This window comes from Ceratotherium simum, chromosome 17 (genome assembly GCF_057802395.1).
Source record: "Ceratotherium simum simum isolate JZ-2026a chromosome 17, ASM5780239v1, whole genome shotgun sequence".
Classification (NCBI taxonomy): domain Eukaryota; kingdom Metazoa; phylum Chordata; class Mammalia; order Perissodactyla; family Rhinocerotidae; genus Ceratotherium; species Ceratotherium simum.
Genome location: NC_141916.1, coordinates 37,091,189 through 37,113,344, shown reverse-complemented (window position 1 = coordinate 37,113,344; position 22,156 = coordinate 37,091,189). Strand labels below are relative to the sequence as shown.

General features: G+C 37.4%; 1 protein-coding gene across 7 annotated transcripts in view; it reads right to left on the bottom strand.

Moving 5' to 3' along the window:
* Positions 1-14,363: 14,363 nt before the first annotated feature.
* Positions 14,364-22,156, bottom strand: part of BCAT1 (branched chain amino acid transaminase 1) — a 102,448-nt gene continuing 94,655 nt past the window's right edge. For all 7 annotated transcript variants that reach the window (XM_087442675.1, XM_087442673.1, XM_087442670.1 and 4 more), the window contains one exon: positions 14,364-20,927. In XM_087442675.1, the coding sequence (XP_087298801.1) occupies positions 20,886-20,927 (42 nt within the window). In that variant the 3' untranslated portion in view covers positions 14,364-20,885. The remainder of the gene's footprint in view (positions 20,928-22,156) is intronic.

The following is a 22,156-nucleotide window of genomic DNA, read 5'->3' as shown; positions in this document are numbered from 1 at the left end:
CAGGCTCCATATTTTTAAAACTATAAATGACACTTTAATAGGTTATATCTATCTATCTATCTATCTATCTATCTATCTATCTATCTATCTATCTATGTATCTATCTATCTGACACATTTAATTCAGGTATTTAGTTTCCAAGTGATACTACAGAAGGAGTGTGTGTGTGCGCGTGTGTGTGTGTGTGTGTTTAGGCAAGGCACTCAAATTAAATGCCCTAAATGAGAAGATCTAAGAGAAAACTATAGAATTAGCCTCCTTACCTTCAACTTCCAAAGATAGGAGAAAGATACCTTAAAGAGCCATATTTTTCCTAGCATAACGAATGCTGCTACCATCATTTGGCAATTTATGGAAATCTTTTTTGACTTAACACAGTTGTAAGTTGCACCTTTTCCATCTCTCAGAGTAATGGTTCACTTCCATTTACTCCTAGGAAAAATGATAATTTTGTCTGAAAATAACTACCTTCAAGCTTCAAGGGATTTCAAGGTGAAGTAAGCTAAAATTTACCAAAAAAGCTTTAACTTTGTGCCAGGAAAAGTTGAAATCTGGGGAAAGCTAACCCAACTGGCACATTTCAAGTTGAGAAGAGTAGTTGGGAAATAGAAGTCACCACTTTTAAACAGAGATTAGATGCCATAGTTTTCTCAGTATTCTTCTGGACAAACAGTGAGTTGATTCATAGAATATGGAATCTGAAGAAGACCTAGAGATTTCTTGTTAACAACTCCCCACCCCCTCCTTTGTGTTTGAAAGAGGGGAAATTGTGATGGCTAAACCATCACCTGAACAAACAACTCCCAATTATCAGGATAAAGAAAAAAAAAGACAAAACCCAAAAAAACCTTAATGCACGAGACAATATTTTCATTGAGAACAAATGAGAAATAACCCATAGTATATGGGTAAAGCTGCTGAAAGAAACAATACTAACCAAGAGAAAAACTAAATTCAGTGGTCTGGGTTACTTGTATGTGATTTAACTGTTCTATTTAGTCTATTAAAAATAACTCAACAAGCATTCAGACTTACTACTTTGGGAAGAGTGTGGATAGTACTTTCATAAATATCTGATCTATAAAGCATACATTTAGAAACACATTTTATGACTTTAAAAATAGGAATAGAAATATATATATTTATACCCAGAAGAAATTCCCCACAGGAGCTTATTCTCATATTTGAATTCAAAATACCTTTAAAAATTTGGTTTAACAGCACAGTTCCAGGAATACCACAAGCATGCTCATGCTGGTAACTTTCTGTCACAAATGATCAAGGAGAAAGGAGCCCAGTTGACAAAAGCTCTTTAGACAAAAAAAGGCATATGTTATTACAATTCTTTGAAGCTGAGATAGAGCAGTTCTTTATCTAAAACTTCTAAGCAATGGAACATCTTCAATAGGCGAAAAGGCACACCCCAAACTTTCATACTTGGAAATGCACTCATCAATTGCAAGAACTAGAGAGTTGGACAATAAGGAAATTCCCAAGATACAGCTGTTTATGTGAACAAAGTGTTTTACAAACAGGGACACTAATCGCCTCTGCTAAAGTCAAGTCGAAAGGAAGCTAAAACATACAGGCCATCACTGTGCTGAGCAATAATTACTCATTCATTTTTCTTGCTGGAAATCCATCTGTGACATTTAAATTCAAGGAAGCCGAATCCTCAGTAGAGCCTATTGTTCCGTTTTATATCTGGATAGTTCATTTGGAGAGAAAGCCTGCACATAATGTATGATTAATAATCCCTTGTTGAGATGCGTCCTGTAGAGCTGGTGACCCTCTTATAGAAAGACTTTTTGTTTGCCGTATCTAAAGGCTTAGGTCTTGGGCAAAATAATAGCCTGCTGTGGCTTATTGAGTCTCTCTTCTAGATATTTTGAGCAGACATTGAGAGTGTGGTGGTGGTTATAACTCTAAAGGGAAGAATTATGTAAGGAGGTTTTCTAATAATCAGCTTGTCACAGACTTGCAGGTTCAGGCCGTGGAGAGTTGAGGCACTAAACCCATTTTTTTTCCTTCTATAACCACAATACCTGGGCCACCCCTAACAAAAATAAGGAAGAAAGTTTCCTAAGAACATTTAATTCTCATTCCATATTCAAATTTCTCCAACTTTTCCCTAAGGCCTTGACAGCCAATTTAGGTTCCTAGCCAGGGGGTGATTGATGATCTTCCATCTAATGATCTTATAAATCCTAGGCAACTCCTCCAACACTGCCACCCATCCTAGCTTTAATTATTTTAAATTGAAATTATTACTGAGATAACCATAGACTCACATACTACATGTAAGCCATAAAACACAGAGATCCTGGGTACACTTTACTCTGTTTCCCCCAATGATAAGTAATATTTTACAATCCTGTAGGATTCTATCAGAAACAGGATATTGACATTGGTGCAACTCACTGATCTTATTCAGATTTTTCTAATTTAACTTGTACTCGTGTGTGTGTGTGTGTTTAGTTCTATACTTATCTTCATTTTTAACTAATTTCAGCTAAAACATATGGAGTACCTGCTATCTTCCTGGCACTGTTCTAAGTTTTTTACATGTATAATCTCATTTAATATTCATGCGTTAAGTATATTCTTATCTTCATTTTATAGATGAGAGAGGCTAAATGACTTGGCTACAGCAAAGCAGGGCAAATTCACTTAACCATCATGCCACACGTCTCTCATTATTTCAGAGCACCTGTCAGTACACAACATACAGCCTTGCGGAGCTAGATTGTGTCCCAAGAGGAATGAAGTTGGGAACACACTTCTAAAATAGCTGTAAAAGTCAATGTCTCTTACAGGGGATTTTTAGGGCAGTGAAATTATTCTATATGATATTATAATGGTGGATACATGACATTACACATTTGTCAAAACCCATAAAACTGTATAACATAAAAGTACCACGCCATTGCAATATGTTAATAACAAGAGAATGGGAGGAGGAAGTGTATGGGAACTCTCTGTACCTTTGCTCGATTTTTATGCAAGCCTAACACAGCACTAAAAAATAAAGTCTATTAATTTAAAAAATAGTTTCTAAAAAGTCAATAGCTCTTTCAGATGGACCCAACTAACAAAGCAACTGAAAATACTTTTATCTTTGGAAATCTCCAAACTGTGGTCGCCGAGCATTTGTATTTCGCCAGCTGCCTTACATTATCTGAAGTGGCAGGAAAATAGTGACAAAACTCAGGCACTTAGAGGGTGCCCTGGGGATGTGTGTGGCTTTTTTTCCCTTCCACATCTTCCCCTGCACTGACCTCAGCAGCTGAGCAGAATAAGGGCAGACAGAATAAAGTGTCTGTAATTCCCATCCATTCCTGGGCCCTGTGGAATTTGAACTTATGCTTACTGCGTTGTCACTTGATCATTAAATCTTAAATGTCAAAATATTCTTTGAGGCAGAGGGAGGACTTCAACATGGTATCCCAAAATCTCTTTTCCGTACCCTTTTTGGCAGCTCTGGAAGAAAATTTTGCTACTGCTTTCAAAAATATTGTTTTTATGTTCCAGTGGAAATTCACAAAGGGAATATTATATCTAATCTTTACCACAAGCAGAAATACTTATTTCTGATGGAAATAATATTAGACATGAGTATCATGCAAAATATTATCTCAACTTTTATATTGGCTAAAAATTCATCTTGCATCTCAAGAGTATTGTACACCTAGAGCAATCAGGAAAATTGCCAATGACTACCCACTGTGGAACTTGTTCCCTTGACAAACACGCTATGCTCCCAGGCAAACTGTACCACCACACATTATCATATAAAACCAGAGAGACAAATTAATCTTAGCAGCTTTTTGGAAGAAGATATCTGCACGTGCCTCACCCTCCTCCGCCCCAAATCACAATCCAATATTAACGCTTAATCTTTTTCATTGGCTTTGGTAAATGTACCCTTTGAAGACAATCTATGAATATGCATTGGGCCTTTAGGCACTTTAATTGCCATTTCATCCAATTAACAGATAATTAAAAATGCTTTGTGCGAGTACCTTTCTCCCCTCCCTTTTATCACCAAAGAGTGCGCGGTGCCTGTAAGGATGAAGGGTAGGAAGCAGTCCACATCCATGGCAGATGTCAGGGGTATCAAAAGCAAGCACATCTAGCTTCGTTCCATCTCACTTTGTCACTTGACCCTCTAGGTTAGGGTTTTAATGACCTGCTATTCTCCTTTAACTAGTTATCTAGTTCTTATGGGACTAGTCATGAGATGTTCCCAAAGTTTCAATGTGTGGCTAGAGTCATTTTTATGTAGAGTGTCATGGGCGTATGATTTTCAGAGCAAACAAGAAATAAATCATACTTATGGCTAAATTGGTGGAGAGATCCCTTTAATCAGCCTTTTCCACACTCATCAATGGGAGAAAATGGGCATACCTCACCTCAGGAAATAGAACCTGACTTGATAGAATAATCAAATAAATATATTTTAAGGGATTTCTTTTTTCTCTAACAACCAAGATGGGCTATGTTAATCTATGATAATGAACGACCCTCAAATCTCAATGACTCCATCCAAGTTTACTTTTCATTCATGAAACATGTCCAACATAGGTCAGCAGGGGTCTCTGCTTAATTTAGTCTCTCAGGAACCCAGGATGACAGAGGCTTCATGCTAACTCATGATCTCATGATCACTGAAGCGGGGAAAAGGAAGCTTGCAGTTGAGCACCACCAATTAAATGCTTCCACTTGGAAGTGACACATGTCACTTCCACTCACATTTTATTGGCTGAAACAAGTCACTGGCCAAGCTTAACTTCAAGGGGGCAGGAAATAGCAATCTTAACCGGGACCCAGAAGGAGGAAAATCAGAATATACGTGAATAGCTCTAATCATTACCATACAGCCTATTACCTGTGATTGACTCAGAGGAGTTTAATAACACATTGTAGTTTAGTGAAGTTTGAGAATTTAGCATTGAGTGTTTCAACTATTTGTGAATGACCCTGAAACTCTACGATAGGTTCTAATATTATGCGGGAGGTAGCTATTTAGTTGAGTTAGCTTTGTGATTCTCTACTTGTTGTCACATTCACTGTAATTCAAGGAAGGTGATAAAAACTGTATCTCTTATAGGCATACTTAGTTGTCCCTTATGAGCACTTTTTACTATTTTAGGAACTAAGAAAGGCTTTGTCTCCCTCTCAAGAGCTGGTATGTTTCCAGTTGTAAATTAATTAGAATCTGTTGACTTTGCAGAGAACCAGGTTATAAACTTTGAATTAGCCCCAAGAGTTAACATATTTTATCTGCTATTAACCTTGTTTTCTCCTTTGTAATTAATTTTAAAATAATGGTATTATATTTGTCTTTATTATGAACTACCTCAAGCCCTTTTGTGAAAGAGATGGAGAATGGATAAAGAACGGGAACTGGAAAAAAATCAGTCACTTTGTTAAAAACAATAGTTTTTCTGGTTATGATGTTGTACTATAGTAATGCAAGATGTTACCACTGGGGGAAACTGAGTGAAGGATATACAGGATTCCTGTCAATTATTTCCTATGACTGCCTGTGAATCTATAATTATCTCGAAGTTAAGAGCTCTTTTTTTGTTGTTTTTTTTTTTTTTGGTGAGGCAGATTGGCCCTGAACTAACATCTGTGCCTATCTTCCTCCATTTTGTATATGGGACGCCACCACAGCGTGGCTTGATGGGCGGTGCGTAGGTCCACGCCCGGGATCCAAACCCATGATCCCCAGGCCATCAAAGTGGAGCATGCAAACCCAACCACTACAGCACCAGGCTAGCCCCAAAGGTTTTTTTAATTAAATCTACAATAGCCCCCCCAAAGATAGTTGGCTGCTAGTGCTGGTGATTTAAGTCTTTTTAAAGGACTTGAAAATATGAAGATTCTCTTTCAAACCAATAATGTAACGAAGAAATGTCCAATAGCACATTGTGGCAAAGACTTGGAACCACGGTCAAGGGATATTTCCATGAATTAATTTTAAAAAATGGCAAAAGATGCATACATAAAGAAAGTGCGTGCTCTCTCTTTTCCTTCTTTCCTTCCTCCCTCCCTCCCTGCATCACTCTTTCCTTCTCTCTCTTCCTCTGTTTCTTCCTTTCTTTCTTTGTTTCCTTTCTTTTCCTTTTAAAAAATAATATTAAACCCTTCTTATTGCTAAGGACTATGGTAAGCATTTGGTAAATAAGACAGAAAAGGTGTCTGCCCACATAGTGCTGATATGTTAATGGAGGAGACAGTAAAATTGCACTGTGACACGTGCCACTCTAGACAAGGTGGTCACCTGAGGACATGGAGGAGGAGAAATAACGAGCACCGTGAAGAGCAGGATGGGGGCATTCCCAGAGAAGGAACAGCATGTCAAACGGCCTTGGAGAGAGGTGGCTCCGCATATATTTGAGAACCTGGAAGTTGACCAGTATGTCTGGCAGGTGGTTAGCAAGGAAAAGGCAAGAGCTGTTGGAAACATTGTGGGCAGAGCAAAAGCCTAGTAACTCCAAGTGTTGTTATAGGTGATTGTCAGCTAGGATTGGCAGAATTACTGCTATTTGTTCTAAATTAAACACGTTTGTTGTTGAACTGATGGAACTGAAAGTAGTTACCCTTTGTCTGTTAGCTATAGATAATTCTTGTTCCCATATTCTTGCATATTCAATTTCCAAAGAGGAAGCTAATAAACAAGGAGGTTAAGTGAATACAAAATGGGAAAGAAAAATCAGAATTAGTACTGTTGATAGAGCCTTACATATGTAAATAAAGCACCAGCAATAGGGAAAATCCATTTGCTGATAAACATAGGACAAAATGTTAAGTATATTATGATCCTCAGAGCCAGCTCTTACCCCTGGGAAGGATACCTTGCTCCCACATCTTTTGCATCTGCCAAAAATTCTGCTAAAAGTATACACAACCTATCTATTTTATTATTAGAGATTATGCTTGAATACAATATCTCTTGTAGAGGCAACATTGTGACTTAAATGCACATTAAAGACTGAATGACTATCCTGGAGAGAGGTTACCTCCTAGAGGTAGAGAAGGAGTTGCAGTAGATGAGAAGGTATCCAGAGGATTAAACTTTAATGGTAATACTTTATTTTTTAAAGTTGTGAGGTGGGTGGGTGGATGATAAAGATATTAATCTTCATAATGTTTTGGATTCTGTATATTTCTTAGTCTCTTTTTTAAAAAGTGGATTATTACCTTCAGATTCTCTTCTAAGAGTAACTTTTAAGCAAGAGAGCTCCTAAAATAGGAAAATTAAGGGAGAGGGGAGGGATGGAAAGGATCACGGAAAAGACTGAGTCCACTAATGACAGAGTTCTCAGAGTTGAGGAAGCTTAGAACAAGAAGAGACTTTAAGAATTAACTAATTGAAGCCCTTCTTTTTAGAAGACTTAATCTGTTCAAGGTCTGGTAGCCAGTTGGCGGAACTGGTGGAGGAGACAGGGGGTCAGAACTCCTGACTTAAGTCTGTTGCCCAGCATTACACAACAACTTCCTTGAGTTCTCTTTTTGTTTAGTCAGTGGTGACACTAAATTTCATTTTAATGACAAATGAAACATCTGTGAGTTAGAAGTAGATGTCAAAATGATATGTATTGGAAAATCTAGAAAAAGTTTCTTAAACAAAGATGATGAGGGGCAACGGGGATAATCACCATGGCTGAAAAGAAAGACACAGAAGAAATCATTGCAACTGATTATGCAGGAGGAGAAAAACAATGTAGTAAACAGAGCCTCACATCAGGAAGTACAAAAGGAATCCCACTTAAAAGGACTGTGTCCTCTCCATTGACCAGAATGTTACTAAAGCTCATTGTCCAAGTCTGCAGTCTGAAGGGTGAGAGAAGCTGAGAGCTTTGAGAGGCTTAAGAGGATAGGCACAAAAGTTAAAAAGAAAAAATGAGACACATAGATGAGAATTGGAATTTCACCTAGAGAAGCGAGAATTGTTAACTGAATAATAATATTCTTTCATATGGACGGATATTATATGGGGAAAATTAGATTTTCTTGTTCACAGATGTCTGTCTGTAGATAGAATACGAAAATATCTTTGGCAGCAAGAAGGATTTAGACTTCAGAGAAAAAGAAATTCCTAACACTTGAAACATTAAAACGATCTCCTAAAAGGGCCAGCAGCCTCTCCTGTTCTGGTAATAGTTAACAAAGAATCAATTCCTCATCTGTGCTGATTTAGATGCAGTCCAGCCCAATGTGAGAATTACTTCCGGCCTACAAATAGAACAAGGAACCACGTTTCTGGTAGAAGCTAAACCCAACTGACTTGACTCTCCGCGCCCTAATTTCAGGTTCTAAGAAAACTACTGCACTCAGAACCGGAGAAGGATAACTGACTAGGATCACTTGGGCCCAGGACTGCACCTGCGGTTCCTCGCAAGAATACCAAGTCCTTCAGGTTATCAGCCAACCAACTGTCATTGGCAGAGAACTTACTTGAATATAAAAGGAAGCACTTATCTAGGTTAGTATTCCAAGAAACTTAAGAACAGCTGCAACTTGGCTGGGAATCTTGTTTATCTTTTTAATTGTGTATATATGCCCAGAGGCTCCACAAGGGCTCTGAATATGAAGACTAAATAGTGCACAGGAATTCAGTAATTAAGCGTCTCCTGTTGTATCCTGTGTGGTAATTTTCACAGAGACCACCATGAAAATTTACTCACAGGAGACTGGGACAGAAAGGAAGTGCCAGGAGAAAACTCAGAAAGAATTAGCAATTTAGGAGACACATTTCATAATCAAACCTGCATATGTTGGGTTTTGAGCAAACTCAAGGCTACCTTGAATGCTGTGATGTAAAATCACTTCAGTTTCAGACCTCATGCCTTTATTTATGAAATTGATTCTGTTTTTCAAATGAAGCTTGTTTCTAACCTCTCACTACTTTCTCAGTAGTACTTCCATTTGATGTGGCTCAGTTATGCTGAGACACTTTTTTTTTTTTTAAATAATTTTACTTATTTATTTTTCCCCCAAAGCCCCAATGGATAGTTGCATGTCATAGCTGCACATCCTTCTAGTTGCTGTATGTGGGACGCGGCCCCAGCATGGCCAGAGAAGCGGTGCGTCGGTGCACGCCCGAGATCCGAACCCCAGGCCACCAGTAGTGGAGCGCTCGCACCCAACCGCCAAGCCACGGGGCCGGCCAGCTGAGACATGTTTAGATGAGCGTTTTCAAATTTGAGTGTGCAAATGAATCATCTTGTTCAAATGCAGAGTCTGATTCAGTAGGTCTGGGGAGGGGCCTGAGATTCTGCATTTCTAACAAGGGCCTAGGAGATGCTCTGGTAACAATGCTCTGAGTAGCAAGGTTTTACATAATTTATAAACTCATCCAGCAGGTCCTATTTCAGATTTTAAGAGATACTCGCTGAAAAAAATTAATTAAATTAAGCCCAGGCAACAGGAAGCTAGGATGATTTTATAAATGCTTATGTCTCTTTGGGCCAAGAGGGGGCTCTTCTCGCAAGTTGAGACCTCAAGAGCAAGTTGGCAGACAAAAGCAGTGTCAGGCATGCCTCTACCATGTGGAGGAGGCAGGGATCAGCCCTAATCACCACGTCCAAGGGGTTATGGCAAACTCAGGTCTAATCAAGGCCATTTTCAACAACGAAGAGTTACAGTTAGGTTGATGGAGTCCAGCAATAACCAAATCGAGAAAGAGGCAATGATTTTGTTCCAAAGGTGTCAATCTAGATTGAAACCAGACCCATCTTTATCTGGGTTGGAAGAGACAAAGTCCAGGCTTGAGAAGGTGGGTGAAATGTGCTGAGGCTCTGAGCAGGGTGCCTATCACAGAGAAGAACTATATACCAGGACAGAAATCCAGCCAATCAGGATGGATGGACATGCAGGTTGAGGGTTAGGGTGAAAGCTCAGTGGGATCCAGGGACTCATCCAAGAGACACCAGATGCTGGGATTAGGGCAGCAAAGCTAATTTCATGCCCCTGAACCTCAGCTGTTAATGCATTATCAGACCTGTTTCCAATTAACTCATGAATTGAGTGAGATGGAGCCTGCAGACGAGAAGTCTTCAATACTTGCAGCTAAGTGGTGCTTCAAGATAGGAAGGTGTAGAGCTGCCAAATATTGTATACCTACTAGATGCTAGGCACTATGCAGGGTGCTTAATACATACTATTTATGTACGAGTAAAGAATTTTGCTCTGGAAAGACAGGATAACGAGTATAATATAATCCTTTGAAGAGTTACTAGTCGAGTGGGAGAGGCAACCATCGACATAAATAATTACAAGTTCTCCTAGTAACCTAGATGAAAGGGGAAGTATAAAAGCAGAAGTGCCTATGGCCTTACTAGCCATTCAAATCAGTGATTAGCAAGAATAATTGTTGAACGGAATCAGGACGAGGATTATTGCCATCAGAGAAAGTCTGCATTAAACTGGGGGAAAATACTCTCGCAGAAAATGCAAACATCCTCGTGATTACGACAAAAGAAAGCCCAAGAAAAATACTGTTCCTTCTCATAGGAAATATGAAATCACCTTCTCCTTCCGTGAGAACAACCAAACTGGTGAGGAGCTATTTTGATGATCTCTGTCCCCATCTCTTAACCTCATTTGGCCCCTTATTGCCTTTTAAATTGCCGTGTCAAATCTCACTGGAGAAGCAGACAAAGTTATTCTTTTTATTCAAGACCTTACAAAGAGTGTCTTGCAAAATGTAACTGCAATGTATGGGGAAGATAAGTAAATAAAAGTCCAAATGACTACAAAGATGATTCTTAAATTGAGCATGGTAGTGAAAACATCAGTAAGTGTGGGGTTGAACCTGGCTGTCATGCTGCGTGAAGTCAGCAGGGTCCAGATGACTCCCATGATGATCATTGTAGCCATATATTTAGTAAATCTATGAAACTGATTTTTATCATCAGGATGGCTGTTTACCTGACAAAATAATCCTGTCCCTCAATTATACCGGAAAAGGAGTTCTTTCCATCTACTTTTGGCTACATTGCATTCTCAGAGCATAGATTCAGGCCAGAAACATTATGCTAACAACATTCCATGGAGCATTTGATGGTTCAACACTCAGAAATATTTCCCTCATTGATGCCTGAAATTTCACTTGTGATGTCTCCCTTCATTTAGTTGGTTTGGGTTGTGCAAGGTTGCTAGTCCTGGAATTCTTATTTTCTTTTAAGTACTATGTTTACAATTACACCAACTATCGCCGGTGCCTTATGCAACTAACAATTTTCTGTACACTAGGCATGCCTTAGGTTAGATACCTGAGTCAAAAGGGAATAATACAGCACATAATTTTCTTCCTTAGAAGAGGAAGTTGTAAGTAAGAATGTTAAGAACGTTGTTTGTTGTATTAGTCAGAGTTCTATAGAGAATCAGAACCAATATATACAGAACCTATACAATATATAATACATAACATATATTACATATTATAACATTAAATATAATAACATGTAATATATATATATATAAAGAGAGATTTATTTTAAGGAATTGGCTCATGCAATTGTGGGATCTGGCAAGTCCAAAATCTGCAGGACCAACCAACAGGTGGGAAATTCAGGTAAGAGTTGACTTTTCAATCTTGAGTCTGAAATCCACACGGCAGGCCAGGCAGGCTGGTGACTCAGGCAGGGTTTCTATATTGCAGTCTTAAGGTCTAATTCCTTCTTCCTTGGGAAACCTGTGTTTGCTCTTAAGGCCTTCAACTGATTGGATGAGGCCCACTCACATTACAGAGGGTAATCTGTTTTACTCAAATTCTACCCATTTAAATGTTAATCACATCTAAAAAATACCTTCTACACAGCAACATCTAAGCTGGTGTTTGGCCAAATAACTGGGCATCACAGCCTAGTCAAGTTGACACATAAAATTAATCATCACAGTTGTATTCATGTAAAACATGGAATTTAACTCATATTCCTAAAAACTAAAAATATCTAATTACTTCTCAATAATTTTATAAATCGTTGCTTCTTCTAGCCCTGGCTTTTACCTCCAGGCTTGAGTAGATCACACCTTACTAAGCAGTTTGGGGAAACTAAATTCTGCAGCTAGCCCTGTGGCAAGAATTTGCTCTCTGGGTCTAGGAACTTTCACATCTCCACCAGGCACAGGAGGGGCTGATCACCACAGCTTCTTCACACAGCATTTTTGTGAAGCATCTACTAGCTCCTCTCTGTGTTTGCGTTCATTCATTTATTTTATTTTATTATTTTTTTGTGAGGAAGATCAGCCCCGAGCTAACATCCATGCCAATCCTCTTCTTTTTGCTGAGGAAAACCGGCCCTGAGCTAACATCTATTGCCAATCCTCCTCCTTTTTTTCCCTTTTTCCCCCCAAAGCCCCAGTAGATAGTTGTATGTCACAGTTGCACATCCTTCTAGTTGCTGTATGTGGGACGCAGCCTCAGCATGGCCGGACAAGCAGTGCGTCGGTGCCCACCCGGATCCGAACCTGGGCCACCAGCAGCGGAGCGCACGCACTTAACCCCTAAGCCATGGGGCCGGCCCCGATTCATTTATTTTTAATAAAATTCTATCAGCTCACACTTTACACATGAAATGTTGTAAACTCTTTACAATATTAACTCATTAATCCTTATAACCCAAAAGGTTGGTACTATTATGATCTTTTTTTTTTTTTTTACCTATTTAAGTAAATGTTTAAGATCATAGGGTCATTTGATGGTTCTTAGCCATTCTCTTAATTATTAGGCAAACTGCATGTTAAGAAAGAGGTTTTGTTACTTCCAGCTATGGCTGGAAGAAACCAGAGATTAAAGCATCCACCACCTCTGTTTATCATTATGAATATTGATAAGAAATGTTTACTAGATTATTGTAGCTATTTTAAAACAAATGCAGTTTAATCGCTTCTTTTTAATTTAATCAGTTCAGTTTAAAAATAGGTGTACTCTATTTAGGATGCAATCAGCCTGAATCTTACAACTCTAAAATTTTTTCATGAGTTAATCTCATTGATTTTTCAAAACTCCTATTGACTTAGCGACAAAGACCTTTGGAGAGAATGACCATGGGTTTCAATTAACACTGTCCCTGTTGCATAGTCACGGCTAGAGAATAAGCCCGGTGATTGTTCTATGTATACATAAGAAGCATCTACATCTTGGCTATGGGTTTTTCGGTTACAGTAATGTGATCCTGCAAGTCATCACGATTACAGATAAAGTCAGGCTACAATACAACATTTCATCTAAAGATAAGTTATCATGGTAGAAGGCAACTATGATCTGCCATGTATGTGAAATCAGAGTCTTGATTTTAAAAATATGCTTAAGATCAAACTGAATCAGCTTAGCAGAAAAATAATTATAAAGGTTGAAAATTCCCCCTTCCTCCCACCCTTTTTGTTTTTTGGCTCTTTAGTAAACCGATATAGAAGAGACACTTTCTACCCTGAAGGAGACTGCTGTCTCAACTGATAAATCATATGAGCTCCAGTGAATGTATGTCATTGCCCTCAGGAATGACAGATCCATCTTTGTCACTCTTGTGGGATTTGAGCATTGACACTGTAAGAGAACTTGACTAATAACCTTCACCTGGACCTTCCAAACTCTGCATGTAACTTCTTGATAAAGATCTTGATAAAGGCCAATATTTTCACAGGTTGACAGTGTCTGGAGAAGAGGGTCACTGAGCGCTTTGACACTTTTAAGTTCAGTTTACAGTAACTCCTTGAAAAACCTTAAGTTTTGCTGCACTTGCAATCATAGGGACAAATCATAAAATGAATATGAAAAATATGACCCTCAGATATACTGCATTTGGCTTTATTCTTTCAAAGATACGTGCTTATGAAGGCAACTTATACAAGGCCTGGTTTGACTAAAAGGACGCATCATTGATGTTCTCTAAGTTTAGATGAAAGGCCTTTCACTTTATATAGTGTCTTTTATTCTAAAGCTAGTTAGCCACATATGGGTGTGTTGGTTTATCAGTGAGGTAAATTCATTATGACAGTGAATGAGAAGAAGTAATCTATTCCTCTCATTCTGTGCAAAATTCAAAGACAAAGCTAAATTTTACGAGAGACAGATCCATACCCAGGGGAAAGAACAATTGTTAAATGCCCATTGTACTTCTCACCCAAATGTTTGAAAATATAAGACATATGAAGACTCTATCTCCTTGTATGGTTTCTTTCTGGTGTGCTCAATTCTTTTCACTCTCTCAATGTCATTTTGGTTTAAAAATACCACACTACATTTACATCCCAAGACCAAAAACCTTGGAACATCATAAAAATGGTAATTAAGCACTATTATTTCGTGCATCCAACAATGCCCATTTCAAGACACTACACAAACAGGATTCCTTTAAGTTGTTTTATTGATGATAGAAACAGTGTATAATTAAAGATTTGATGAGAAACCAGCAAACAATAAAGAATGTGTCTGTTGCCAGCAAAATACAATTATTCCAGGTCCTTTAGACATTACAAATATAGAGTTCTTTCACACCAGATGGTTCATATAGAACAAAGCCATTTTAGAATGTTTAATTGTGCTTCTACAAAACCTTCAAAAAATGAGGTAGTTTCCTTTATCCACCGTATTTTCCACATTTCCATAAATACACTTTTAGTGAGCTTAAATCCTTTTAACATAACCTTTAATTTTTCATGAAAGCCAAGACTTATTTCCAAAGTGTTTATTTCTTTCTACTTGATTTTTCTTAAAGAGAATTTCAAGAATCACTACACAACTAGAGAAACTTGAGACTAGCAATGGCTGGGGTTTTTCATTACAATCAGATTTAGACGTAAGAGAACACGTTCTAAAAATTCCATAGTTAAGCTGATATTCTCATGTTTCTATCAATAAACTCTGATTTAAAAACTACTTTCTCAAACTCCTCATTTTCTCTCAGCCACCCTATCAAGTAAGCACAAATTCTTCACAACAGTGGGTTAGATTCCACGTATTAGCTAACTGGGTGCATTGCGGGATCATTCATTCTCGTAAGTCATCAGGGAAATATCTACAGAATTTATAGATGCATACAGATGAGCTAGCTTACTTTTAAGACTTGATTCAAAATCTACTTCCAGCCATACTCTTGAGAGAATTCCTGCATTCTTCAAAAACTTATCAATGAAGTAGACATTGAGGCAGATATTTGTATTCCTTTCTTAACCCTGAGAATGACCTTAATGACCATAAATGATAATATTCACTTAAAAACTAAATGGTAATATTCACTTAAAAACTAAATGATAATATTCAACTAATTTCCACATCAGTTAGCCTTCCCCAAGGAAAGAGTGATGGTGATAAATAGTATTTCTAAGGGAAAATAACATCATAATCTACTTCTTGTCACTTATTCTATGCAGCCTCAAGAAGCTTCACAAATCTTAAAATGGTTGAAGAAACGACACAACAGATCTTACAGACTATGCAATTATGAAGTCTTATCCAAATGGGTAGCAATCTAAAGTGGTTTCCATGTTAACACAACCCTCAAATTATTACCTTAAGATTATGGCCTAATTCTAGTATCTGATGAACTGGCCACTATACTTAGTCACTTCCTAATTGGCACTATTTGTATTTGGCACCCATGTTGAAAGATCCCCATGGCTGGCAGAGTAAGGAAAAACCTCCTTTAGACAACACAGAAACAAGTTGGATTTTTTTTTTCCCCCTCTATCATTCCTTTCTTTCTCTACTTCAGTTGTTCTTCCTTTGATATCTCTAATTAAAATTTTCTCCATAATTCAATAATGCGTAAGAAGGAACCTAGCCTTTGTGAGTGGATGTGCAGAGAATCTGTCAACGAAATTACATTTTCATTCATTTCCACATCACAGCTTATAATCAATTCTTACCATCCCAACAGTGGATTCCCTAAGTTGACCATTATGCAACTCAAGTTTCAGGCCTTATTAACTGGGTCTATTGTGGTATGAAAAATATACTTTCAGACAGAATAAGATTACTTAAAACTTTAATACTTGTATCCTGCAGATTTTAAAGACCACTTCATTTTCTTTCTAAGACTGAATTTCATGCTTTTACCATTCATTAAAGCAAATATGTTTACATATATCTGATCCAGGGAATTATTTTCCCACAAACACGACTATATCCCGTTGATATGTTTCTTTATCAACCTCCGCGAACTAATATCTGAAAAGTCTTTTATTATGGTATGTATGCTGAAGATGAAAAATAAATCACTTTCTTCTACTTTTGTATTTTAAAAGGGCTTTTTGGCAATGATAAAAGTGAATCTCTTTGTAATACTTTAAATGGCCTTGCTTTTAAAGCCTCAAACCGTGAAAAATTATTGTTATATTAAAGTTAGTCTTTCATGTGTTATTTTCTGAGTAGCTGGATCCATCATTTTCAAGCTAACATTCAAAACAGTTTGATTCATAATTGACATTTCCCAGAAAAACTCCCTCGAGGAATATTTTCTTTATTTCAATAATATCTGACTTGTTTAAGATCAGCAAGGATGCTGTAATTTGAGGTGTTCTTTTGTCAGATGTACTATGACAACTTAACATTGCTCCAAAAGAACGCAGCTAACAAATGTACTAGGCTGGCAGTAAGCAGCAAACCAGGAGGTAGTTCACACCACGTAGGCAGTGGCTGAATAACCCTAAATACCAACCTGACCGAGTAGTTTCACACGAGAGGAAATGGAATGAAAAATAGAATAAATTTCCTTAAAAAATGAGATGAAAATGTTCATTGTGATTTCTTGATAAGAGATGTGCTTTGGTCTTCGTCTCCTTATAATCTAACTATATTAAACACTGCTTTTATACCTAAAAATTCATTTATATAATAGAGTATAAACTCCATGAGGGTAATGTCTATATACTCTTTATTTTCTAAAACTAACTTCCTAAATCCTACTGCTAGTTGTGTTAGATACACATTTGTGGGCACTCAATCAACATTCACCAAATTAACTGATCAAATTAATTATAATCTCCATGGTATTGATCAAGAGGTAATACTTACTGAAAAGCTGGTACCCTTTGCCTCCTTTTGGGGGGAGACATCTGGAAAACAGGTAGCTGAACAAATTCTACTTGTGGCAAAACAAAGTGACAGGTGTTATAAAAGTGTCCACTAAATTACTTGCCAGCATTACTATTTATAACTTACGTTTCTGCATATCCACATAAGAAGAAATCCACATTACAAAGAAGAATTCTTTGATCATATTTAGAATCAGGATATGAAATAAGGGACCCTTACAATGTTTCTCTAACCCCTTTGCTTTAGTGCATCTGATGAATATTTATTGCTCTAAATATTTTAGAAAATATCATTCAATGAAAGCGAACGAATGTTGTTTTTCTGCTTAAAACACATTTTTCTCAATCATAAGGGTAAACTGAACACATAATTTTAAAAAGAAACTTTTTAAGGTAAAAGAATACAGTGATTGAGCACTGACTGGGAACAGGGAAAATCAAGAAGCTTATTTGGCAGCTGATTTTATAGCACACACACCCTAAAGCAGAGCTGAAGCTGCACCTTTAATAAAAGTCTCCTACAATTCTTTTGACCAAGACATACTCACTAATCGCCTTCAAGTGCCCAAGAGTGCTCTGATTCGAGGAAAGCAAGACCAGTTGTTTAGGTACAATTATATCAAGCAACAAAACTGACATGATGAAGAATTTTAACCCAGGGTGTATAATGTAGGCTTCCCTATCTTCAGGAGTGACGACATTGCATGTCATATAGTTGATGTTACACTGTGCTTTCTTGCTGCTACCTCTGGTTTTATTTTTTTCGTATGACAATCTTTTTTTTTTTTTTTTTTTTTTTTGGTGAGGAAGATCAGCCCTGAGCTAACATCCATGCCAATCCTCCTGTTTTTGCTGAGGAAGACTGGCCCTGGGCTAACATCTGTGCCCATCTTCCTCCACTTTATATGGGACGCCGCCAAAGCATGGCCTGACAAGCAGTGCCTCGGTGCGCACCCAGGATCCAAACCCGGGTCACCCGCAGCGGAGCGCGCACACTTAACCGCTACGCCATGGGGCCGGCCCATGACAATCTTTTGAGAAAAGAACAGAGGGTGTTTACCAGCTAGAAAAAAACACGAATCTCTAACAAGGTTTCTTAATTATTTCTCTTTCCCTTTTACTTTTCCTTTGTACTTTTGAAAGCCAAGTTAAAATAGGTATTATTAGTTTATTCATTCCTGCCAGCTGCAGGTACTAGACAGCATGGTGTACATCCCTGAAGTTGACTCTTGTTTTGGCGTATCATGAGTTGAATCCCTAATAAATGACTGTAACAAAGAAAATTTCTAATAGCAAATATTTTTAGGAAATGCTCTAGTTTTGTCTATGTCTGAACACTTCGTTTTAAAATCTTGGTTTCTACTGATGTGTTTTGGAAAAAGCTGACAAACTTGGTCTGAAATGTGAAAACTGAAAAAAGCAGGAGGAAGAGGCATGCAAAATAAGTTAATCATTATCATTTTAAGTGCCACCAGTTCTGTTTATATTCATGCACATGTGAATTGCTGAATCTCATTTGATCAACCCAATTAAACATTAAATAATTGCAGCCAATTATGTAAATATCAGCAACAATATTAATTTGTTGATCTTTTTGAGCAGATTAGCCTCACATGTTCTTAATTCTAGACTATCTTACGCCTTAAATGATCAATTAGTGTTACGATAACTAAATCTCGAAGAATGGATAATTGCCTAGTTATAATGTGCCACTCTTGCTGTATTAATCCACTGCAATTAAACAAATAGTGCACAAGGAAAAAAGATGTGCAGATGTTCCTTTTAAATCTATTTAACAAGTTAGTGGCAAGGTCAATTTCCTGTCTTATTACTTACACGAGAATGACAGATTATGTCCTCTGTTTTAGGAGACCTCTAGTTTTTTAGAATGTATATCCTTAGTCTTCACTGTGTCTCATAGGAAGGGCTTAAAATACTCTTAAGGTTTGATGAAAGAAATCATACAGACATAATGTCAAGATATATTGTTCTCTAACTTTTAGAATGGACATGTCCTGCCATACTAAATTTAAAGATGCAAAGTATAAAACGTATTGGGGCAAACAAATGATTTCCATTTCTCATGAGTCCAGTTATTATGTGCTACTTGACAGGTTAGAATTACCTACAAGACTTTTCTAGACTACTATATTAAAAACAGGTCACCGGATTTAGCCAAGGCAAACACAGACCCTTCGAATGCTCCTTGGTGAACGTGTGTAGAGGATGTGTTACAGCACCCGAGGCCTGAAAAGAACAAGACTCTCCCAAGATTTCAGATCACCAATTACAAGCCCCCTAAAAGATATTTTTAACATTCCTTTTCATCTTATACTTCCCTAATTTTCACTTTACCATTCCTATCTAAAAAGACCCGATGGCCAAAAGTCTTGGAAAAGAATCAAAGCTCCATTTGCTATGTGCTGCTACATGCCTGAAGGAAATTTTTCCAACACATCAAACTTTTAAGAATGTTTTTTTCCTTGCTCTGAAAAGAGAATGAAATATGATCAGCAGATGAAAGTTATCAGGACTGAAGGAAACCAAAATATAGTGTCTGAGAGTTGACCTTTCAAGGGTAAATGTTTTCTATCAAGATTTGACTTTCCCCTAGATAAACCAGGATATGATTTTAACTCACAGCTCCTAAACGAGGAAAATATCTTCTGTAATTGCTCTCCCTGTACCCTAACCATGTGCTCATCCAATCCCCATTGAGCAGAAATGATCACATACAAAACCATAGTATAAAAACTAGAGTATACCTCTTTGCCTTCTGCCAAAAAACTAAATATAATGATTTATTTTGTTCTTAACACTTAACATATATGTATTTAACACTTAACATATGTCATTTCCATTTGGTTGGTATGATGTCAAGACCTCCCTAGAGCTATTACTTCAATTCCAAGACAGTCTTCAAATATGAAATAACTCCTCCAACAAATTATGCCTCTGAGTATCTCTAATGACTTAGCAGTCCTTCGAAAATAAAGACAATATGAGGTAAATATACACAATGTCAGAATCAATCACAAATTCTAATAAAGAGGTTTCATAATATAGAAACAAAGAAGGTACACTTCTATAGAAGGTAAATGTTCATTCATTCATTATTTACCGAGTATCTATTATGTGCCAGGCAGCGGGATACAGAGATGTCTAAGGCACAAGACCCTCGGTCTTGTAGTGGAGCCTGACAAACAGCCAACAGCAATACAACGTGGAAAGGGCAATGGTGGAAATGTGCACGGGTCTTGCTGATGCACAAAGTGAGCTTGGAGTAGACTGTGACACCAGGAAGAAGGGACAGATTTACCTTATTATAGACATAGGGGGCCTGGAAAAAAATGTGATGGGAGGAAATCCAGTTCTTCCAAGTCTTGATTTTAAAAAAATAAAACACTTTCTGAGGATGAAGATGTGTCACAGGAAGTGTTACCTATGAAATTTACTCAAATCAGCTTTCAAACATAAAAAACCTCATTTGGTTGAGGAGCAGAACATAACTTATACTAAAGAATAAACAAAAATTTTTGTATCTGAGTGAAGTACTAAGGGAGGCACTGGGATTATTGAGGAAAATTCTACGCTACATGGCTTACATTATCATCTTTCTAAGAGAAGGTCAGGTAAGCATCTATTCTCAACTTTACAAAACACAATTCAATGATTGTAATTCATTTGCTCTGGCACGAGGAAAGAACCACCCTGGGAACACTGATAATACAAACTACATTGTGCACAACTAAAAATGGGTAGCCAAAGAAATTTATCATAATTCAAATGCAACAGTCTGTCCCAATAGCACACAGATGATATCCTGTACTTTCCATTCAGGATACTACGATTGTCCAGTCGCTCTCTTCTCTTCCGTACTACAATAAAAGCAAGAAAACATGTTTCAGTATAAAAGCTGAATAGTGCAGAAATAGCTCATAAATTAACAATAATACAACTAAGGTTGTACAAAAAATTCGCTTCTATTTTGAACATTAAAAGTATATTCAGGGGCCAGCCTAGTGGCTTAGTAGTTAAAGTTTACACGCTCCATTTCAGCAGCCCCGGGATTCATGGGTTCACAGACCTACACTACTCATCAAGCCATGCTGTGGCAGCAACCCACATATAGAGGAAAATAAAAAAAATAGAGGAAGACTGGCACAGATGTCAGCTCAGGGACAATCTTCCTCATCAGAAAAAAAAAAAAAGTTTATTCACATTAAAAAAGATTAGAGACAAACAACTAAATACTTGGAAAGAATCACAAATTTTATAATTACTGTTGAACTCAAGTTTACAGTTGGTGTAGGGCCCTTTTATATTTAGGTACACGCCTTTTCATTACCATTCTGTATTTAGCTTCTGCTCTGCAAATGACATAACTGAATTTAACTACTGCCATCTTTACTCTAAAGAAGTGATGCTCGAAGTCTATTCCCCAAAGCAGTATCATCAGCATTACCTGGCAACACGTTAGAAATGCAAATTCTCAGGCCCCACCTCAGACTTACTGAATCAGAAACTGTGGATGGATCCTAGCACCTCGTGCTTCAGCAAGGTGATTCTGACGGAGAAGTTTAAGAATCACTACTCTAAAATCCCACTTCTCAAGAGCGTTTTACATTCATGGACAAAAACTGAATTGACAAGCCCAGTGGATCTGAACAGTAACTTTGTTCTCTAAATCCAAGTTGTTTGTGTGATGTCAGCATCCCAAATTTTCTTATTTCTCCAAAAGTTATGGAACTACACTATGATCAGATTATTTACATCAGCAAATAGTTTTCTTTAGCAAACCTAAATTTTAATATTTAAAACTGAATTAAATGAAACAGAAAGATATTCCAGATGTCAGAAACAGAAAGCCAGTTCTATATTCATTCCTTCATTCAGTCAACAAACATCTCGGTGTTTAAACGAGCTTTCACCCTTTGAGCAAGTGCAGCATGCCAACATCATTGCCCCAAGAGCTTTAGACTTATTACCTCATTTATCCTCACAGTAACCCCAGATAGTAGATGTCATTATCAGTCTAATTTTATGGATGAGAAAACTGAATATTAGGGAGATTATATAATTTACTCAAGGCTGTGGTTAGTAAACT